This window comes from Mus musculus, chromosome 11 (assembly GCF_000001635.26).
Source record: "Mus musculus strain C57BL/6J chromosome 11, GRCm38.p6 C57BL/6J".
Classification (NCBI taxonomy): domain Eukaryota; kingdom Metazoa; phylum Chordata; class Mammalia; order Rodentia; family Muridae; genus Mus; species Mus musculus.
Window position 1 is genome coordinate 98,906,673 of NC_000077.6, and position 20,232 is coordinate 98,926,904.

Here is a 20,232-nt window from a genome sequence, read left to right on the forward strand (position 1 = left end):
TAACTGGCGATTGTGCTGTTGTGCTCCTACTTGTAGCTTTGTGTCTGTTTTATTTGGTATCAGACAATAAAAGATATATCCTATAGCCAGGTGTGGTGGCGCACACCTTTAATCTCAGCACTTGGGAGGCAGACCCAGACAGATCTCTTGAGTTTAAGGCCAGCCTAGTCTACGTAGTTCCAAGACAGCCAGAGCTACAAATAAAAAGTCTCAGAAAACAATAACAACCAAAACAAAACAAACCAAGAACAAAATCCCATAGACTTTACCATTACCTAGAATTGGGCTCTGGTCTTTAGAAGAACCCGAGTAACCTTGGAGCCTGACCTGCCTGCAAATGGCTGCTCTAGTTACATTTTTCATTAAATGCTCAGCTTGCCTTGCCGATAACTCTTTTCCTTGGGTCCCAGACCCTAGTGCTTGGCCATAAGAGATTTTCAAATTAAAGAGACATAATTTTACTCCCTATGATGTGTAGCTAGATGGATGTTAAGGCAGCACTTGGAATGTATGACCTTGAAATTATACGTTTGGTGTTGCACTTGTTTCTCACTGAGCAAGCGCAAGTCAACAAATAGTGAGATGATGTCAGTTTGCTTAGATAGGTCTAGAACTTGCCCCCCCGCCCCCCAAAAAAATACCCTGGTTCGAGTTATCAGCTCCTCCCCACAGAAAATTCTGTGACCTTATACATTCATTTGCTTCATGCCATACAGGACCGCCCCCCAAAAAGTAGGCCTTGTAGCCCTCTTAAAATCTAGCCCACCAGAATAATGAAAATAGGGATGTTTGGCAGATAAGATGAGCAAAGGTAGCCCAGTAGAATGAGGACGTTAGGCAACGGTGGGGAGGCTGGGTGGAGGACAAAGTAGAAATAAAAATACGGAAGTAGATGTGCGTAGAGGCAAAAAAAAAAAAAAAAAAAAAAAAACTACACTTCCCGCCAGGCTTTACGGCGTGACGCGCTCGTAAACGCGCGCCTTTCCTCCGAGGTCTCAAAAGTTAACGCCCTCCCGGGCGAGTGGGTGTGACTTCGTGGTGGTCGCTGAGACCTGGGGCTGTCCTATTGGCTGCCGGCCGTCACCGGCGAAGGCGTGGTGATGAGTGACAACTAATCAGAAGCCTGGCTGGACTTTGGCGGGAGACGAGAAGGCTGAAGTAGAGCGGCTTTGGCGCGAGTTGACTTTGCAGCTGCTGTAGAATTTGTGGCGGGAGAGTTTTTACGGTGGTGATCGAGACGCGAGGAGTGTGCACTGAGCGACACGGCCCTGAAGAGTGCAAAGCTCCGCGAGGTCTGGTGTCCAGAGAGGTGAGGCTGGTCCGAGCAAGGCCGGTGGAGAGCGGGAAATCGCCTGGGGTCTGAGGCTGGGTCAGGGAGGGGGTTGTGAGCTCTAGAAGCGGTTCGAGCACGCCGCGTTGGGAAGGAGAGAGCTGCTGGGAGGAAACGGTGTAGGGTGGGGTCGGGAGTTTGGTGGAGTGCTGGCTAGTTTTGAGCAGAGGACGCAGCTGCCCTTGCCCAGGACTTGGGAGAGCCTAAAGGTGACGGTCTGGAACCAAACCAGTGCTAAAGACGTCTCACATGTCTGCAGGGAAGGAGCTAAAGTATTATAGAAATAAATGGAGACAGACTTCTGGCATCATACAAGTGTAAGAACTTGGCTTCTGGTCCCAGGGTGCCCAGGGTGATAGCCGTGTGTTTCTGTGACTATCTCTTTAAGAGAGGGCTAATAGTGTCTACATTTGACGTATGGTAAGACTGTAGTGTGTAATATGTGTATAACGGAATGTTACACGTACTAGGCAGACAGACGTTACCCTTTATTACATAGATTTGCATGGGAAGCACAACTAAATGTTAAAAATGCTATGTTAACGTGATTTATGGAGTGCTGGTCCCCAATATAATTATTTATATTGCTCTGTGTGTTTTTCTCTTTGCTCTCCTGATTTTCCTTTGTATCCAGTTGTGTGGCCATCATGCCTCAAACCAGATCCCAGACACAAGCTACCATCGGTTTTCCGAAAAAGAAGCTATCTAATACCCTGAAGAAACCCAATTCCCGGGATTGTGAAGTAAAACTTAGAAACGTCCAGCCTGTACCCACCACTCCGTGTGTGGACGTAAAACTTCTGCCTCTCAGTCCCCGAAAACGTCTGGGTAAGCCCTCCGCTTTGTGAGTGCGACTTTGTGACTGAGCTCTCAGCCTTTCCTGCCTTGATGCTGAGGTGCCTGGCTCTTAAAACCAGAGCTGTATTTGCCTTCATAATGGCTGCCAAGTGTGTACCGAATTTCACGGTTGAGCCGTACACTAGAGATCATTTGCTAAGGAACCTAGGTTTGATCTTCATTTCCTTAGTTCTGTCCTTTACATTTCCCTTGAAGTTATAGTGTTATGGAACTCGCCTGCGTGCTTGTGAAATTAAGAGGAAACAAATAACCCGGGAGGTGGTGAGCTTGCTTTTAATCCCAGCACTCAGAAGGCAGAGGCAGGTGGGTCTCTTGAGTTTGGGGCCAACCTGGTCCACAGAGTGAGTTTCAGGCCAGCCTGGGTTAACCCAGAGAACTCCTGTCTTGAGAAAGAAAAATTTGATGAGATTCTTAATATTTTTTTAATTTTTGCTATCAAATAGTACTTGACAGCCATTTCCGGTTTTCGATGTGTTTGGTGTTTTTGGAGAAATGATCTCTAACTCAGGCTGGCCTGGAACTCGCTTTTGTAGCCCAGGATTGCCTCAGACTTGAGGTCCTTCCCGCGCTACCACGCATACTGTGTGTGGTAATGTTGCAGCTGCTTGGATGTTAGGGGTTGAACCCAAGACCTTATATGTGCTAGGAAGTGCTGTACCACCGGCCCTACGTGCCCAGTCTAAGAGCTTCTGTACTGGTGTTATGGGTAGATGTGTACAGAGAGCGTCTGTTGTGAGTGGGGGGTGATTTGGCCATATCTGAAGATTGTTCCCGTTGAGGGGGTGGTATTGGAACCGTGAGTAAGAGCTAACCAGGATGCTGGGCATCCAGCAGTGCACACAAACAGCTCCCTATAGAGGGAGCTTACTTATCCTGAGATGTCGGGAGCGCCAAGGTTGATGAGGCTTATTTAAAAAGAATCTTACAGTTTCACACCACTAGAACTCATTAGGTTGCTACCAAATGATAAGATTCAGGGGTGCCATCTGGTGGCCACATCTGCTCCTTGGTGAGAAGTTTCTTTTGTGGTTCTGACTCGGGTAGAAATTCACCTCTTGCCGGTGATGGTGGTGCACACCTTTAATCCTAGCACTCAGGAGGCAGGGGCAAGCAGGTCCTTTGTGAGTTCAGGGGCCTCCCGGGTTACCAGGACAGCCAGGGCTCTGAGGAGAAATCCTGTCTCAAAAAAAGAAAGCGATTCACCTCTTTCTGATCGTGGGGGAGGTCTTTGTGGTTCTTTTTCCTGCCCTCCGCAGTGAAGGACAGACAGTGTTTTAGGTGGCTGACAGCATCGCTCTGACTGAGCATGTCTGCTTCACGTTTCAGGCGATGACAACCTGTGCAACACTCCCCGGTTATCTCCCTGTTCTCCACCAAAGCTGGGCAAGAAAGAAAACGGACCCCCTCGCTCACATACGTGGAAGGGGTGCAGATTAGTATTCGATGATGAGCCGACATTTAAGGCTTCCCCCCCAAAAGAACAAGACAGAGTTCGCCAACACCAGATACGTTCCTCCTCCGCTCAAAGAAGTCCAGAGAGCAAAGCAGATCCTGAGCAGAAATGTCCGCCGGAGAAGGAGTCTGTGTGTATAAGACTGTTCAAGCAAGAAGGTGAGTCCTTACGTGGTAGAGTAGCCATCAGGGACCGTGCTGGTGGGTCTGAATGAAACCCAGTCACCTTCGGCTTTGTCTTTAATTGTTCATTTGTCCGACACAGGCACTTGCTATCAGCAAGCCAAGCTCGTCCTGAATACAGCTGTCCCGGATCGGCTGCCTGCCAGAGAGCAGGAGATGGGTGTCATCAGGAATTTTCTGAAGGAGCACATCTGTGGGAAGAAAGCTGGCAGTCTCTACCTTTCTGGCGCTCCTGGGACTGGAAAAACTGCCTGTTTAAGCCGGATTCTGCAAGACTTCAAGGTACACCAAGCATCTGAATTATGGATATTTTTGCTGAGATAATATATCAATTTGTGTGTGTGTGTGCGCGCTAGTAAGTGCACACTGGTGTTCTGCTTGTATGTATGTTTGTGTGAGGATGTTGGATCCCCCTGGAACTAGAGTTCTAGACCGTTGTGCCCTGCAATGTGGGTGCTGGGAATTGGACCTGAGTCCTTTGGAAGAGCAGCCACCATTGAGCCATCTCTCCAGCCCCAACAATTGACTTTTCTTGGTTTTTCGAGACAGGGTTTCTCTGTGTAGCCCTGGCTGTCCTGGAACTCACTTTGTAGACCAGGCTGGCCTCAAACTCAGGAATCCGCCTGCCTCTGCCTCCCGAGTGCTGGGATTAAAGGCGTGCACCACCACGCCTGGCTAACAATTGACTCTTAAAGGTTCAGGAAGAATAGATGGTTGGGAGATTGACTGCTTCCTAGAAGTAAGTAATTTTGTTATTTCAGGGTATAAATCTTTCCAAAGAAAGTAGAGTGTCACTCTTGTGTCCTGTTTGCTCTGAGATCCAGTCAGGTTTGAGGAAATCATTGTCTGAAGATGACATAACTCCGGTGTTTGTTTGTTTGTTTTAACCTAGAAGGAAGTAAAAGGCTTTAAATCCATCCTGCTGAATTGCATGTCCCTGAGGAGTGCCCAGGCTGTGTTCCCAGCTATTGCTCAGGAGATTGGTCGGGAGGAGCTGTGCAGACCAGCTGGGAAGGACTTGATGAGAAAACTGGAAAAGCACTTGACAGCAGAGAAAGGCCCCATGATGTGAGTGCCTGCCTGTCTGTCTGCTGCGTGATGCTCAGTGAAAGTCTGTAAGGGGTTACCGAGGGAAAGAACTTTGCTCTGCGGCATGGGTACATGTGCTTCAAGAAAAGAAAGATAATACAGTTTCTAATTTATTTAGTGGTGGTGCTAGGGCTCAAATCCAGGGTTCTGTGTGTGTTAGATAAGTGCTCTACCACTGAGTCACACCCACAGCCCCTGAACTTTCTGATTATTGAGTTTAAATTTTAACTGTTTTGTTGTTGCATTGGGGGTTTTATTGTTTCGTTTGGGATGCTTTTGTTTTGTTTTTTGAAATGGGGCTTTTTTTGCGTATTCTTGGATGTCCTGGAACTAGTGTAGACCAGGCTGGCCTTACACTCACAAGAGATGGGCCTACATTATGCATCATCACTGCCAGGCCTAGTTTAAAATGTAACTGTTTTTAAACTAGTTCCTTGAAAACAACTGGATGATGTTAGTGATGGGGGCTGTCGACCTACCAACCTAAGGCAAGCAACCCAAGGGGTAGCTCAGATCCAATCTTGGAAGGTTGAGAATGTGACTACTGGTACTAATTCATTCTCTTTTTCCATAGCGTGTTGGTGTTGGACGAGATGGATCAGCTGGACAGCAAAGGGCAGGATGTATTATACACACTGTTTGAGTGGCCGTGGCTAAGCAACTCCCGATTGGTGCTCATTGGTTAGTGCTCAGTTGCTAATGTGAAGCTTTGTTAGTTGTTTAGTAGCTGTGTGTGTGAAGTATGTTGGTGTAGAGACCAGAGGTTGACATCATAGGTCTTCATTTTTTATTTACTAAGGGAGAGTCTTTTGCTGGACCTGGAACTCACTGGCCAGCTTGTCCTGGGCATCTTAGCTCCACCTTCTGAGGTCTGAAGCCTGCTCCTTGTGCCTTCATAGCCAGTGCTTAGTCCATTGTAGCTGTGAGCTTTCCCTGTGCACATTAGTGACCTCTGTTGTTTGTTCATTTATGTGCATGAGTGTTTTGCTTGCATGCAGCTCTGCACTGCTTGCATCCCTGGTACCCATGGAGGATCATAAGCCAGCTTTCTGTCTTAGCAAAATAAGAAAATTACTGCCGGGCGGTGGTGGCACACGCCTTTAATCCCAGCACTTGGGAGGCAGAGACAGGCGGATTTCTGAGTTCGAGGCCAGCCTGGTCTACAAAGTGAGTTCCAGGACAGCCAGGGCTATACAGAAAAACCCTGTCTCAAAAAAAAAAAAAAATTAATTACTATGGTAGTAAGTTAACATAACATGACATTGATTTTTTTGTTAGGTCGGAATAAAAATGACAAAGAGGCCAGACGCCACAGTGTATTCCTATGGTCACAGCTGTTTGGGAGGATGAAGCAGGAAGATCATGATTTGGGGTGTCATAGCAAGCAAAAGGATTAGTATTAGTGTAGTATTACTGCTATTACGACTACTAAAAAATAGGGGTTGCTGTTGGAGAGATGGCTCATTGGGCAAGGTGCTTGCTGTGTAAGCATGAGAGATCCTGTCTCAAAAACTAAGGTGCAGAACCCTAAAGGAGAACATCTCACACCAACTTGGGCCTCACCTACACTCACACAGAAGTGCATATACTCATGAGTGTTTACATGCACCGCACATAATCATGCAAAGTAACATAGGCAGTGAGGGGTGTGAGTTGCTGATAGAGCATGAGCTTAGTGGGCACAAAGCCATGGCTTCAGTTCTTGTCATGTATGTACTGGAAAAAAAAAGAACCGAATGCCTCATTTTGAAATGATAGCTTTGCTTTTTGGTCTGTCTTGGTTTTCAAGTCAGGGTTTCTCTGTGTAGCCCTGGCTGTCGTAGAACTAACTCTGTAGACCAGACTGGCCTTGAACTCAGATCCACCTGCATCCAGAGAGCTGTGATGAAACAGGGTCCGGAGGGCAGGGGTGGGAGGGTCACCACCACGCCTGGCTCAGTAGATTTATTTTTGAGGCAGGGTCTCGCTGCAGCCCTGGCTAGCCTGGAATTCAACAGAAATCTCTTTTCTTACCCCCTTCTTTCTGGAGACAAGGTCCCTTGTCCAGGGTAGCCTCACACCTGTGAGCCTCCTGTGTTAGTCTCCCCAGTGCTGAGACTATGAGCGTGTTTCACAATACCTGTCTAAGCACTCCATCTTACCTAGTAGGTCCATCTCAGCTTGCAGCATGGGGTATGGGGCAAGTGGAAGCAACAGTTGAAATGCTGGGTTAAGCCAGGGAATCTTAAGGGGCTTAATTTCCTTTTAGGATGGTTTTGCTGCTGGTGGTAATTGTTATTTATCTTCTCAGGTATTGCTAATACCCTAGATCTCACGGACAGAATTCTGCCGAGACTTGAAGCTAGAGAAAACTGTAAGCCGCAGTTATTGAACTTCCCACCTTATACCAGGAATCAGATAGCTGCCATCTTGCAGGATCGACTTAGTCAGGTGAGTGCCGGCTACTGTGCCAAAATCTGTGGCAGGGATAATCCCCATGATGGAGAACTAACCATAGGTTTAAAATATTTCCCTTTGATTGCTTTATTAATGGTGTGGCCAGCTCCTGCGGACCATAATGAGTGAGAGCATTTTTATGTGAATTTCTGCACGCGGTAGCATGAATTGGCTGCTTCGCTGGTGAAATAAGAGTGGGAATTAGATTCAAACGCTTCCCTAATGGCTTTTAAAAAGTGGGGCCCGGGCCAGTGTGGCTCCCAAGGTAAAGACACCGGTCCCCAGCTCTGATGACCTGAGTTCAGCCCCGGAGGCCCACATGGTGGAAGGAGCCCGGGAGTTGTCCTCTGACCTCCACAGCTGCAGCCCGCATGTTCTGCCCCACCCCCACTCGAAACAGAAATAAACAAATGTGATAAATTTTGAAAAGTAGGGCCTATGAGCTGCGCCTGGCTGTGAGTGTCCACTTGAGAAACAGAAGCAGGCAGATGACTGAGTCGGAGGCCAGAGAATGCTTAAATCCGTGCAATGTGTCCCCTAGAACTAAAAAGGAGGCCAGTTAGATTTAGACCTTTGCAATACTGAGCCTTAAACTTGGAGCTGTGAGCATACATTCCCACTCCCAAAATTACTTAGTCTATGAAAATACTTATATATGGTTAGAATCTAATTTGCTAAGAGAAACTTTTTTTTGTTGTTTTGTTTTTCGGGACAGGGTTTCTCTGTGTAGCCCTGGCTGTCCTGGAACTCACTCTGTAGACCAGGCTGGCCTCAAACTCAGAAATCTGCCTGCCTCTGCCTCCAAGTGCTGGGATTAAAAGCGTGCACCACCACTGCCCAGCAAAACTTTTTATTCTATTTATTACCAGTACTCAGGCTAATAATAGTAAGTGTTGTATACTGAGCTCTGTTTATTTTGCATTTCTATTTACTATATATTTATTTGAGTCAGTCTCACTGTGTTAACTTGACTTTAGATCCTCCTGCTGTAGTCTCCTACTAGTTAGGATTTCGGGCCAGTGTTGACTAAGCCTGACTCAAATTTGTCTTCTGGGTCTTGTCTGAAGGTGTCAAAAGACCAGGTTCTGGACAGTGCTGCGATCCAGTTCTGTGCCCGCAAAGTGTCTGCTGTTTCAGGAGACATCCGTAAAGCGCTGGATGTTTGCAGGTGAGTTATAGCACTGTTGACTGTTTTTATTAAAAAAGAGGAAACATTGTCGGTGACCTGGTGTCGCTCAGATGAATGTGACTTAAGAGGCTCCACACTGCCTCTTTCCATCCATGCTCAGAAAAGAGGACTTGTTTCTCAGTGGGGAGCGCTGGGTCTCCACCATGTTAATGTCTGAGACATTATCAGTCCATTACCTACGGAGGGAGAAATAAATGAGATGTTGCCGGCACTCCCCGTGGTGATTATAGATTGGTTAATTACATTTGTATTAAAAAAGACTCCAGTTTGCTTTTCCATTCGCTGGTCTCAAGCAGGTTTATTTATGGACCTGAACCATCTTTGCCTTCAGACTTTCTTTTTCCTCTGCTTTTGTGGGCACCCCTTCCTCCTTCCAGTTGGTGGTCCCGCAAGTCCTACCCTAGACCTCTTTCTCTCCTCTGTCCCCCAGCCCCTCCTGCTGGGGAAAGCCTCTGTGCTGACTGATGAAAGTTTTTCCTCCCGGTAGGGGCACTGGGTCCATTAAAATGATCCTTGCTGTGCTGGCCCGCTGGTCCCACTTCCCCCTATTGCCTTACAGAAGATCCAGGTCTGCCCATGGCCTCCTGTGGGCAAAGCACTTTAGAAAGAACAGTGGGAGAGGAAGCTCTCCCTGTTGCTAGATGGCATGATCTAGACAGAAAGTTCACCCCAGTCAGCAAACTCCTTGAGTAAAGACGACAGCTATGAGTAATGGCCATGCAGGCCAGCAAGATTAGCCAACATGTGTCCTATATCTGAGAACTCCTCTTTGGGGTCTGCTGTGTGGGAATGCTGTCCAGCCTCCACACTGCCTATCCCGTCTACCCGGGGCATTTTTCCTCATCTAGAATGTTACTGGCTCAGTGTATGACAGCCTACTTGACATCTGTAAAAGCAAGAAGGGTAGTAGTAGTTCCGAAATTCCCAGCATTTTTATTTTAAAGGCAGGTCAGTCTCCCTTAGGCTACAACATAACCCAGTTGATTTTCAGGCAGGGTCTCCCAGGTAACTTACTGGTCTGGAACTTACTATGTAAACTGGCCTCTTAAGACCTTTTTTCTTTTTTAAAAAAAGACTTATTTATTATTATATGTAAGTACACTGTGGCTGTCCTCAGACACTCCAGAAGAGGACATCAGATTTCATTATGGATGGTTGTGAGCCACCATGTGGTTGCTGGGATTTGAACTCAGGACCTTCGGAAGAGCAGTCAGTGCTCTTAACCACTGAGCCATCTCTCCAACCCACCCCTTAAGATTTATTTACTTTTGTTTTGTTTTGTTTTGTTTTAGCTGTGTGCATGTATACTGTGACTGTGTCTGTATAGTATGTTTATGCGGTACCTGTGATGGCCAGAAGAGGGCATCAAATCCCCTGGAACTGAAGTTACAGGTGGTTGAGAGCTTGCCTTTTGTGGCACCAAATTTGTAAGGGACCTTAATTTTTTTTCTTTTTATTTATATGAGCACACTGTAGCTGTTTCCAGACACACCAGAGGAGGGCATTGGATCCCATTACAGATGGTTGTGAGCCACCATGCGGTTGCTGGGAATTGAACTCAGGACCTTCGGAAGAGCAGTCAGTGCTCTTAACCGCTGAGCCATCTCTCCAGCCCAACCTTAATTTTTTTTTTTTCTTTAATGTTAATGTTTCTGGTTTGGGGTTTGGTGGCTTGGTGTGGTATTTGGTTTGGGCCATACTAAATTAATTTTAGGAAAAAAAAATTTTGTTTGTTTGTTTTTAGGCGAGCTATAGAAATTGTGGAGTCGGATGTCAGGAGCCAGACAGTCCTCAAACCACTCTCCGAATGTGAGTAGCTTACCCTTTTGCTGTCGGCCTTTCTAAACAGAGACCTTGAATTGACTTGATGAGGAGAGGGAAAGATAGGCAGACACAGTTAAATCTGCCTTCACACAGCAGGTACAAGAGGGAGCAGGGTGTGCTAGATGTAGGTCATTTCAGTCTTGCCTGTCAGTGTCAGGCTGTGTGGTACTGGCTGTGAGTCCCCAGGGGTGTTCATAAATGCAGGGGCTCGAGGAGTAAGGTTTTTTCCAAGGCTCTGGGAACGAAAAGGAGGTTGCAAGGTTGAGCCGCCTTCTCTCTGGGCCTGTTGGGTGCCCTTTAGGTCCATCTGTAGGAGAAGGTAATGCCTGGTACGTAGAAGGGAGAAAGGAAAAAAGATGCTATGAGCAAGCATCAGATCAGGAGTTCGTCTCGGGGCAGTCTGCAAAGCAGAGCACAAAGACCCCATGGCTGTCACGGACAACGCTGCTCTCCCTTTGCTTCACTGGCAGATGTCATCCGGCTGTGGCCTGTATACTTACCAGTGTTCCGTGTCCAGTGTTAATCTTTAGAAACAAGGGGATCTGACTTGTTCCTTCCTTCTAGTTGGGAGTTCAAGATAGAAACTTCCTCTTTTTCATCCGAATTTACTAGAAGAGACAGTTTAAAGGGTTTCAAAAAGTAACCAGCATTAGTGCTGGGACAGTGAGTGGGCAGTGCAGCCCGATCTGTAGACTGAGACTGCTCTCTCTGGCTCCTCAGGTTATCCCGTCCTTACAGGCTCCCGTCCCTTAGCAACGACACACAGGCTTGTCAGCGGCCCTGGGATCAGCACTGGCACACGCTGCTGAAAGAGCTCCCAGGTCTAGATTACAGAAGTAACCTGATCCCCTCTTTTGACTTCTGATACGCATTTAGGACTGGTTTCAGTGGCCTTGCTGTATAGTAAGCTATACAGACGGTGACTTCAACTAAATACAAGGAATGTTCTAATGCACAGAAATAAAGGTTCCCCAGCACTGAAGATAGGCAACAAAAAGTTGGCGAGACGTCCAGGATGGTGGGCCATACCAGTGATTCCAGCACTCAGCATGGTCACTACAAGTTCAGGGCCAGCACAGGGGACTCTTAAACCATGAAACAGGAAAATGGGGTAGGTGTCGTGCTGGGATTGTTTTAGAGGGGGCTTTGCCATTGTGTGGGGAGTAAGGAGAGACTTCCAAGTTCCCTTCATTGTGGGACTTGTGCTCCTCCGTTTGGGAGCTCTGGTTTCTCTATTAGCCTTCTGCAGCTTCCTGCTTGTGGTAAAGCAATCGAAGCAGATTGGTGTGGGGCAAGTGCAGATGGCCTCAGGAAGTAACTGCAGGCATGGGTTGTTAGAGAGCAAGCCCTGTCTCTCACAGCAGTGCTTCTCCAAACAGTGGGGCCATGGGCCTCTGTGTGCTCACCGCTGTGCTCAGCTTCCGGCTCTGGGGAGGGTAGGTACTACATGCTAGGCTAGCCCGTGGCATTTTCTCAAGTTTCTTGCCAAATAGTTTGGACACTGTGACTGAACCTCAGAGGTCATTTGGGAAAGCCGTCTGGGGGCGGGGCCTGAGGTGGGACTGACTTTTCCTGGCCACGCTTACCCGCCCATCTGACTCATATCTAATTAAAATATTAGATAATTTTTCCAACTGTTCCTTTTCCTTTCGTAACGATCAGGCAGTCGTCTTTGCTTCAGAGTCTTAGGCTGAGGATTAACTGAGGGTCCTTGAGCAAGGCAAGTGCTATGGCGCCCGACTTCACTCCCCGGCCAACCTCTGAGGCCGTTAGCCAGGCTTGCTGGCATCTGTCTGGGTTCTTGCTTATTCAGGAGGGTAGATTCGTTATCTTCTCAACACGAAACTACATCCGAAAGGACAAGATGACTGGGTCGTTATTTCCTAGAGAAAAGGCAAGCCTGCTTTCTGGAACTGCCTTTTCCCTCACCTTCCGCCCCAGAAACAGAACTCTGCTGTGCCGTTACGTGGGTCTGGGGGTTTCCTTTAGCTAAAACCTGCATCATGTGTCTCCGCACATACACAGGCGATTATCTTCGAAATGGAGTAAAGTGCCAGATGGTGGTGGTGCTAGCACTCAGGAAGCAGAGGACAGATTTTGAGGACAGCTACACAAAGGGAAGGAGGGAAGGAAAGGAACTGAATTGGACAAAGTTTGCTTACTTTGCAGGTAAATCACCCAGCGAGTCGCCGGTCCCCAAGCGCGTTGGTCTTGCTCACATATCCCAAGTCATTTCGGAAGTTGATGGGAACAGGGTGACTTTGAGCCAAGAAAACACACAGGATTCCCTTCCTCTCCAGCAGAAGATCCTGGTTTGCTCTTTGCTGCTTTTGACCCGGCGGCTGAAAATCAAAGAGGTCACCCTGGGGAAGGTAAGCTTCGCGTCTCAGCAGGTGGGGCTGAGGCTTTGCCAAAGCTACTTTCCAAAAGGCCCTGGGAATTAACGATGAGTAGGAGGCAGGGCCGAGTGGAGCTTTTGCTACATTTGACCCAGAGCTTGGTCTATGTAGGGAATTCTAGGCCAGCCAAGGCTACACCGTCGTGAGACATTGTCTCAGAAACATGAGTTGAGGCCAGGCGGTGGTGGCTCACGCCTTTAATAACAAAACTCTGGGAGGCAGAGGCAGGTGGATCTCTGAACTCTGGGCCAGTCTAATCCTAGTGAGTTCCAGGAGAGCCAGGCAGGGCTATACAGAAAGATCCTGTCTCACCACCCTTAGCCCCCTACCCGAAAATTTAAAAACTGAGTTAGCCATGAACCAGATAGAGCGGTACCATACTTGTAATCCTGGTAGCTAGGAGGCAGAGCCAGGGTGATTGCCAGCCAGGGCTGTGTAGAACCCACCTTTGTCTTTGCATCTATGGTCCTCCCCCAACCCCTCCCCAAACTTACGTAAAGTCCCGTTCCTAAGTTCTACCTTAGAGTAAGAAAACTGGGCAGTCACTAACAACTGCTTGTGCGGAAGACCCAGGTTCCATCCCCAACACCCACATGGTGGCTCACAAACATCTGGATCTGTACCTTTAGTGCCAGGGGATCCAACAACTCTTCTGTTCTCCGTGGGCATCTAGGCATGAGCATGGTACACATACATAAATGCATGGCAGCAAAACACAAAATAAAATAAATCTGGCTCAGCAGTTAAGAGCATTGACTGCTCTTCTGAAGGTCCTGAGTTCAAATCCCAGCAACCACATGGTGGCTCACAACCACCCGTAATGAGATCTGATGCCCTCTTCTGGTGCATCTGGAGACAGCTACAGTGTTCTCACATATAATAAATTTTTTTGGTTTTGGTTTTTGGAGACAAGAGTTTCTCTGTGTAGCTCTGGCTGTCCTGGAACTCACTTTGTAGACCAGGCTGGCCTCGAACTCAAATCTGCCTCTGCCTCCCAAGTGCTAGGATTAAAGGCATATGCCACCACTCTAGCTTTTTTTTTTTTTTTTAAAGAAGAATCACATAAAGTATTGGGGGTTCGGAAGGTCTGTTGCCAATTCGAGGGGTCAGTAAAAGTGGGAGGGGAGATATTCAGATAACTTAAGACACAGTTTCTGGGCTTCTTTCTTTTTGTTTTTCATCTGTAAGGTTATGAGATGTGGCTTGTAAGTGACACTTGTTCTCCCTCATTTCCTCCCAGTTATATGAAGCCTACAGTAGCATCTGTCGCAAACAGCAGGTGACGGCCGTAGACCAGTCTGAGTGTTTGTCCCTTTCAGGACTCCTGGAGTCCAGGGGCCTTGTGGGATTAAAGAAAAATAAGGAGAGCCGCCTCACCAAGGTACAAGTAATGGCTTTTTGTGCGTGTCCCTGCTTTTAATTGTCCTGTCTTGGCGAGCGTGTCCTCTGCCAAAGTAACGATTAGAAGTGACTAGTGAACAGTTTGCTTTTCTGCCAGCTAGGGCTTAGGATGTGAGGACAACGGAGTGATGTGATTCGGGCCATTGAGGATGGCAGCAGTTAACCTGTCCATTTGAGGAGAATGGAATATGATAGGGGGGTGTAACAGCGTGTGCGCCTGCAAGTGTGTGCATGCGTGAGCGCCGATGTTCGTCATCACAGAAAGACCTCTTCTCTTTCCAGGTGTCTCTGAAGATTGAAGAAAAGGAAATAGAGCATGTCCTGAACGGCAAAGCTTTCACCGGGAACATCCTCGCTGCTGGTCTGCCCTGAATGGCTCTTACTCATGGCACTTGCAGGTGTCCCTCCCACTGGCATTTGAGAGCCCCCAGAATCTTCATTTTAGTAAGGTCGTTTGGAAACAGTTACGGCCTTTTTTACTCCGCACCAGTAAATTTTAGTGTATGGATTCATGAGTGTTAGCGCTGGCTGATATCTTTGGTTCTTACTGGTTTTACCCATAAAAATGACCGAGTAGCTGGGTGTGGTGACTTTTATGCCTGTGATCCCAGCACTTGGGAAATAGAGTCAAGAGTTAAAGGCCATCCTTTGCTACATAGTGAGCTTGAGCTGGCCTGGACTACATGAGACTCTGTAAGAATAAAAACAGTGGCCCTTTTTAAAGCAATGTTCAGTACTTTTCCCCTTTCACATTCCTAAACACAGTGCCTACGAGTATATACGGACTTGTGTTGGAGAGTGTGTGTATGTATTACCTCTGTCTACAAAGGATATATTTTGTAAAGAACTTTGAAGTTTAGAAGGATGAAATGGAATGATCCAGGAAAATTTACGAGCCTCCGTGGAAGGGCATTGTGTTCAGAGGATGCCTCATTCATGTGACAGGTGTTGCTGCCCTGGACTTTTTAAGGACTGATGAAGAATCTCCCGTGCTCCCCACCAGTATGGGGGTGACGAGGAGAATAACTACAGATTGTGAATATATTTATTTTCAAGTTTCGTTTGTCTGGGCTGCATTTGTTGTCTCTGGGTTTTCGGGCACATAGGTGTTCATATCCGAGTCAAGCAGCAGGAGTCGCTGTTTGCCTTCTACGGTGTGGACCGCTAGGACTGAGCTCGGGCCATCAAACTTGGCTGGCGACCAGCGCCTACCCTTCAAGCCATTTTATGGGTTTGTGTTCGTCTTTTTAAGCAGCCACACTCCATGGTAGCTTAGGTTTTCAGAGGTTAATAAGAAAATACCTTCTCATCGGGCCTTGGTAGTACACACCCTTAAATCCCAGCCCGCAGGTGATAGATAGAGGCAGGCGGGTCCCTGTGTTTCAGACATGTTCCAGGACAGTCTGGTCTACAGAGACTCCAGAAACAACAACAACAAAATTAAAAATAACTAGCAAGTGGAAATACTCTCTCACACTTTGCCTCAGGGTTAGCTTCCCTCAGACAGAGCCATTGTTTCAATAGGATGCAGCTCCGGATGAATTTTCATCTGAGCCCCTCTTTCTAGGCTCCCTAGAGAAGTTCATCTTCCTGGCATCAAGTGGCAGTTTGTGACAGGGACACCAGAGGGCACCATTACAACGCCGCTTTGAAAGTGTGGCCCGGGCAAGGGTGGTTTTGAGGGAAGGGGCAGGAAGGTGCCTGAGTCCGACTTGTTTGGGAGGTTGCTGATGCATTCGTACCTGGCTAAGTGCTTGGGAGCAAACCATGCCTGGGATGAACTGTCTGAGTCTTTGCTTTTCTCCAGGCGAGGCTGCTGCCCCGATGCCTGATCCGGCCCCGAGCTTGGGAATCTGATATGGGTACAGGAGATCTGTTGGCCACTGTTTGATGCAGCCTGCACATTATCCTTGTAAAGCGATCTGAACCCCACAGCAGGTGGGATGGGATGGGATGGGATGGGATGTGCTGGGATGAGATAGGAGGGCTCGCTCGACGCCCTCTGAGATGCACACTGCCCACTGCAGAAGACTGTAGAGAGGAGATTGGATGCCAAGCACTCACTCATAGAATACACATTCCCTCTGGGGCGGTGCACAAGACCATACTCTCCCAAGGAGTTTGGAGAGAGTCTGGAACTGTAAGGGTTAACGAGCACAACTGTAAAGATTGTCCGAAGACTGATGGGAAGCAGAGACCGAATGGGATTGAGAACAGATGTGAGGCTTGATTTAAATTACATTTTATTGGATGCTGCAGCCTTAAGAGACGTGACTGCTTTACAGTTTGTTTCCACACTGTGGGCAGCTGCTGTCTGTTCTGTGTCCATAGTAGGATCCTGCCCAAAGAGGAGCGGCCTCCCCGCCTCCGATGTAGTTGAGGCTTGGCGCCTTCCTCTTAACTGCAGGGCTTGAGTCAGGAACAGGGTTTGACTCTCAGTGGGACTGGGCTGTATCCTCCCTGGCTTCTAGCCAAGATTGCATTTACAGATTCAAAGGGGCCAAGTTCCTTCCCCTCTCTCTGTCTTCTCCCCATTTGGAAATAGGGCTTTCTGTGGACTGTTTTGTTTCCTTCAGCACACACACACACACACCCCACACACACTGTCGATTTCTAGGTCATTGCTACTCTTAAGGCTTCAGCAATTGGAACAGGGTGGGTTGTGTCAGTGATGCGTGAAGCAGACTTAGAGTCCCTGCTTGGCTTCCGCTGCCCTTGTGGGAGCAGAGGCTGATGTATGTTTGTCAGCAAAGTCTTAAGTGTAATTCAGACGCCGAGGCGGAAAGGAGGAGAGAGGCCTTTCCTTGCTGCTTTTTCTCACCGAAGCTGGAAGCTATGGGAAGGTGGTGGGAGTTTAAGTGGAAAGGGATGGGCCTGTGGTTGCTAGTTTTTGCCAGGATCTTAGGCCACATGGCGTAGTGGCAAAGATGCTGACCTACATTTCCTCCTTTTGAAGACACTGGGGTGTGTGTATCCTGGTTTGTCATTATTATTATTGTTATTATTGTTGTTGTTGTTATTTTAAGAACCAGATTAAGTTTCCATAGTGTCAGGTATCGCTATGGAAAGAACATAGACTCAATAAAGTTGGTATGAATTCCAACCCCAAGATGCCTCTGCCATTTCTGGCTCAATGAAGACTTGCCTGTGGCTAGCTAATTCCAAGAGTGTGTGAGGTCCAGCCTAGCTACCCAAAAATCAGAAAACTTGGCAGAGCCCTTTTCCTTCCCTCCCTTCCCATTGCTCCTTGCCCCACCCCCACCCCAGCGCAGGAACATCACCACTGAACCACATTCTCAGTCCGCCCTGCCTGTACGGACTTTCTAAAGATACACAACAAACTAGACTTGGTGGTACAGGCCTGCAGTCCCGGCTACACAGGACAAGTTCAAGGCCAACCTGGACAACTTAATAAAAGAGTTCTCGGGCTTGCCTGATAGGCACAAGGCCCTGGGTTCAGTCCTCAGTGCTGGGGCTGGAAAGGAAAGACACCACCAAAAACCAGACAGACAGACAGACAAACCTTGACAGTTCAGTTGGCAAAGTGCTTACTGTGCAAACGGGAAGCCCCAATTCAATCTCCAGGCCACTCTGCCACACATTCACACATGAGGACTTTAATTCTAGCAGTGAGGAGGCTGAGCCAGGAAGGTCCTTAGGGCTTTTTGGCTGGACCGCCTCTGCTTGGTCAGTAAAGGTGAGAGACACCCCTGTAGTTATTTTTTAAAAAAAGACACCTACAATTGACCTTTAACCTTCACAAACACAAAAATATCTGGACTCTCGGGGACTGGGGGCAAAGTGGTTTTATTTATGGTTTAAGAGACAGCATAGGAGAAGCCCTCTGCAGACTTTATTTACATTTGTATCGGTCTCCAGTGCTTACTCTTGGTTGCTATTCAGTGAATGAAACCAGGAAGGGACTGCCTTCCCCACCACCACCCCCCATCTAGAAAACAGTCCTCAGCTGGAGGTAAACTGCAGGGCGCAGACACACTCAGGTGGGCTGGGACCCTGCAAAAATGCCGCCTTCTGGCAGTCCCAGGGCCTTGCAGCCCGTCCCTTGGACATGCTACTAATTTGCTTCAGGCAACCTCTGTTGCTTCAGGGAGGTTTTGGCTGTGGGTTGGAGACTTGCCTACAGGCTAGGGAGAAGTAGGTCTGTCAAGAAGTTAACTCAGGTCCCCAGAGATTGCCCAGAAAGCTGTGGCTGGGCACTGGGGACTTGGGGAGGAAGCCACCTTTGATGTCCTACTTTTTAGCTCTGTGTGTGTGTGTGGGGGGGGGGGGGGTTGTATTATCTCCGTTTCCTCCTGATGTCTTCTCCACCAAAGAGAAAGGTGGCTGAGGCCTAAGTGTGTGTCCTCTGGTCTCATGGTGCAATTCCACCAGTCCAGAGGCTACCAGTAGAAGCTAATTGGGTGCAAGGGGCTGGCTGAAGACTGCAGGCTGGCAAAAGGAGAGTGGCTCCCCGGTTTTCTTCTTCTTTTTTTTTAATTTCTAATTGAGTTCTGAATCAGCCTCAATCGCTTTGATCCCTCCTCCGTTTCCCACACTGCCTGAAAGAGCTAGATCAGCAACTTTGTAACAAGGGTGCGCCTGCTCCCCACAGCCCCCCCTCCCCTGACGCTCTCTGCCGCCGCCATCCACTGCTTGTCTCCTTCAGTTAAGATAATGAAGATGCTGAGAGATAAAATGTGTATTTAATAAGGGTGGGGGCAGGGAGGCGGAAAGGGGCAGCCAGGGCCTTCCCTAGTTTGGGGCCTCGCCAAGACTCTAGCTGAAAGCAAAGCTAGAGTAAGACTTGGCCTCGGGGTGTGGGGGTTTCTGGGCCTCAATCCAGCTGACTTCACTGCCTGCTGTTTGCCCTAAATTCCCCCCCCCCTCCACCATCTCACCCCCACACCCCTTTCCTCTCTGCTTGCTCCCAGTGGGAAAAAGGAGTCTCCCTTGACTTTCTTTTCAGCTGGTAACTTGGCCTTTGCTGCGGTACCCCCCAACCCCAGTATCAGCTGCAAGGTCAGACTAGGGCAGCCCCCTGTAGCCTAGGCCTGTAGAAGCTGTGGGTTCACAGTGGGGGGCGAAAAAGCTGGAGTTAATGAAGGCCAGCTGCCCGGCTGGGTTCTGCCTACAGCTAGCTAGAGGCCAGCGTTCAGCGGGGGGAGGGGGAGAGGGACGGGGAACCTCCAATCCCGGGTACAAGGATATCCTGTGGCAGCGGGGCCTGCACTTCTCCCGGAGCTTGGTTTCATCCTCAGCTGATGAGAGACTAGGTCTGCTTCCCTTTCCCCTGCGCCACCCCTCCCCGAATAGCACTCAGCCTGTCTTGAGTTGAGCTTTCTAACTGTAGTGGTGGCCCAGCTGAGATCTGAGGAGCTCCGAGCCCTTTGGTAAACACTCATTAACTGCCTGGGAAGACTCCGGAGTCCTGTTTAACAGCTGGGAGAGAACTGAGGCACACTAGGGTGAAAGGCTTGACCTGAGCTCACCCCACAGACTCCACCCTGGGGCTTCCATACTGACTGTCTAGCTCCTTCCAGTTCTTCCTGCAAGACTGTGAGGGAGGCTCTGCCCTTGCTCGCTCCCCTTCTAAGGAGAGGCCATATTCTTCCCCTCAATCTACCCTGGTCTTCTGGCCCTTCACCGCCCCCCACCCCATGACACCCTCCATCCATCCCCCGACTCTGTTGCTGGAAATAGAACGCCACACTCCTTGCAAGAAACCCTCAGTCCAGCACTCTGCAGACTTCTCAGCCGCCTCCCGGAGGCCCGTCTGGCCCACCACGCCTCAAGTCTTCTTTCAAGGTGACCAGAGAAAGGACAACCTTTGTGAAAGCTGGTCATCCTATACTACAGAGCCAGTGACCTTGAAGTTGATCTGCTGTGTTTAGAGACACCTCTGCCCCAGAACACTTGGGGAAATGCACTTTAACATATTCCTGTGGTAATAAAGGTTCAAGATCCTGGTGAGGGCTGAGCGAGGGCCCTGCTTGATACCTAGGTTCTGTGTCTTAGGCATTCCCTGCTAATTGCCGTCTCCAGTACTGGATGTATCCAAAGCCTGCCTTTTC

General features: G+C 48.5%; 1 protein-coding gene across 6 annotated transcripts; it reads left to right on the plus strand.

Moving 5' to 3' along the window:
• Cdc6 (cell division cycle 6) lies at positions 1,037-17,270 on the plus strand. Of its 6 annotated transcripts, none has more exons than XR_003949441.1 (13): positions 1,037-1,309; positions 1,965-2,158; positions 3,515-3,799; positions 3,906-4,105; positions 4,716-4,891; positions 5,487-5,593; positions 7,203-7,342; positions 8,416-8,516; positions 10,282-10,346; positions 11,238-11,472; positions 12,531-12,733; positions 14,001-14,141; positions 14,444-15,221. XR_003949441.1 is itself a non-coding variant. In NM_001025779.2 (12 exons), exons 2-12 carry the CDS (start codon positions 1,978-1,980, stop codon positions 14,531-14,533), a joined length of 1,689 nt encoding a protein of 562 aa, NP_001020950.1. In that variant the 5' UTR covers positions 1,129-1,309; positions 1,965-1,977; the 3' UTR covers positions 14,534-17,270. The 6 variants fall into 6 exon arrangements, 3 of the variants coding, with proteins under 3 accessions (NP_001020950.1, NP_001349664.1, NP_035929.1); NR_156128.1 differs by having other exon boundaries at positions 1,129-1,309; positions 4,719-4,891; positions 14,444-17,270; NM_001025779.2 differs by lacking the exon at positions 11,238-11,472 and having other exon boundaries at positions 1,129-1,309; positions 14,444-17,270.
• The last annotated feature ends 2,962 nt before the right edge of the window (positions 17,271-20,232 follow it).

What these genes read in the sequence shown, in the direction of transcription:
- Cdc6 (NM_011799.2), top strand. Translation starts at nt 1,580, where the DNA reads ATGTCTGCAGGGAAGGAGCTAAAGTATTATAGAAATAAATGGAGACAG. An exon ending in CAGTCCCCGAAAACGTCTGG is followed by an intron (nt 2,159 to 3,514) that starts GTAAGCCCTCCG and finishes TTCACGTTTCAG; the next exon opens with GCGATGACAACCTGTGCAAC. An exon ending in TGCAGGATCGACTTAGTCAG is followed by an intron (nt 7,343 to 8,415) that starts GTGAGTGCCGGC and finishes TCTTGTCTGAAG; the next exon opens with GTGTCAAAAGACCAGGTTCT.